General features: G+C 54.0%; 1 protein-coding gene across 1 annotated transcript in view; it reads right to left on the bottom strand.

Moving 5' to 3' along the window:
* Nucleotides 1-524: 524 nt before the first annotated feature.
* The window catches only part of PAQR7 (progestin and adipoQ receptor family member VII), a 1048-nt gene continuing 172 nt past the window's right edge, over nt 525-1400 (bottom strand). Inside the window, 1 exon segment of the mRNA XM_009581233.1 lies at nt 525-1400. Coding sequence (XP_009579528.1) covers nt 525-1400 — 876 coding nt within the window.

Raw genomic sequence — 1400 nt, 5'->3', positions numbered from 1 at the left:
GGACAGGGCCCTGTCACCATGTGGATAGCTCTGTACGACTCCCTATGCCAGATAAAAGGGGCCCGAAATGATATTAAATAAATTTGCTTCCCTTGTTTGTGGTTTATACGAGGTCACCTCGGTCTGTTTCCATGAGTTAGATTCTGCCACAGCTAACGGGGGGCCAGAAGGCATCTCCTTACCTTTTGCTGCGAGACCTGGTAGCTTCCAAGAACCTTTCCCACCGCTGTTAGGGTACAGGGCTGCAGCACCAACAACATTGTGTTCCAACTGTTTATTCAGACATGTGAATTAAACCAGCGTACCATTTTAAGAACAAGCTGGAACTAATAGAATTAAAAAAGCATAAAAAGCATAAAAAGCAGCTCTTACTTTCCCTCCCTATAGAGAGCACTGCCGAGTAACAGTTCGCAAAGTGTTTCATTCCTCTTGTCGAAGTTTGTGGCCAGATTCATGCCAGCATCGCCACAACGGGCTGCAGATCAACCGTTCGGGCGAGCTCACCTGCTTCTCCTTCAGGGCTCTTACTCTTCTTTGAAGCTCAGCTTGTTCTTCACCTTCCGGGCCATGTAAGCAGCTGTGAGGACAGAGCAGGTCACAGTGAAGAGGCACAGGGCAGAGAAGTTGTGCGCCAAATCGCCCTGAAGAGTGGAATAGATCTGTCGCCTGGACTCATAGTCCAACACCACCGCCTCGATCTGCGCCAGCGTGCAGAGTACCAGGCACACGTGAAAAATCTGATGGCTCTGCCCAAAGAAGTGACATTTGCCAGGGAACCACTTCTCGGGATAAGGGTGTGAGAAAAAAAAGGCGCCGATGAGGAAAAACACCACCTGGCATTTGTGATACAGAAGGGCCGGGTCAGCCCGCTCGGAAGGCGGCGCGGTGGAGATGCGGTGGACCACGGGGCTGATGTCCAGCATGTACGCCAGGCCAGAGGGCAGCTCCTGGCAGAGCCGGCTCAGAAGGCGAGTGGACTGGTGGTACCGGTACTTGGCGTAGCAGGAACCAGCGCAGGACAGCCACGCTAACAGGACGGCCACCGGCATGTAAAACCCCTTGATCCTCTCGTGCCAGCTTGGCTCGATGGCGTAGTAGTAGTGCCCCAAAGCGCTGCCGTACTGGTAAATGGCGACCCCCACATAGTCCATGAAGAAGAAGCTGTAGTGCCAGAACTCGGATTTGGCCTGCAGAAGGTGAGCAAGAGTGCTGAACGTCAGGTAGGTGATGGATGCCACGATGATGATGAGGAGGGGTTGGGCGTGCAGGTCCCGTCCAAAATCTACCCGCTGCGAGAGCTGCTGGAACCGCAGCAGCAGGATCAGCGCGGCCACCAGATGGGTCCAGACGTTGATGGCCTCGTTGTGCTGCTGGCAGAGCGTCGAGAAGTAATAGGGCCC

This window comes from Fulmarus glacialis, unplaced genomic scaffold, assembly GCF_000690835.1.
Source record: "Fulmarus glacialis isolate BGI_N327 unplaced genomic scaffold, ASM69083v1 scaffold30467, whole genome shotgun sequence".
Lineage (NCBI taxonomy): Eukaryota > Metazoa > Chordata > Aves > Procellariiformes > Procellariidae > Fulmarus > Fulmarus glacialis.
This window is presented reverse-complemented; position numbering and strand designations above follow the sequence as displayed.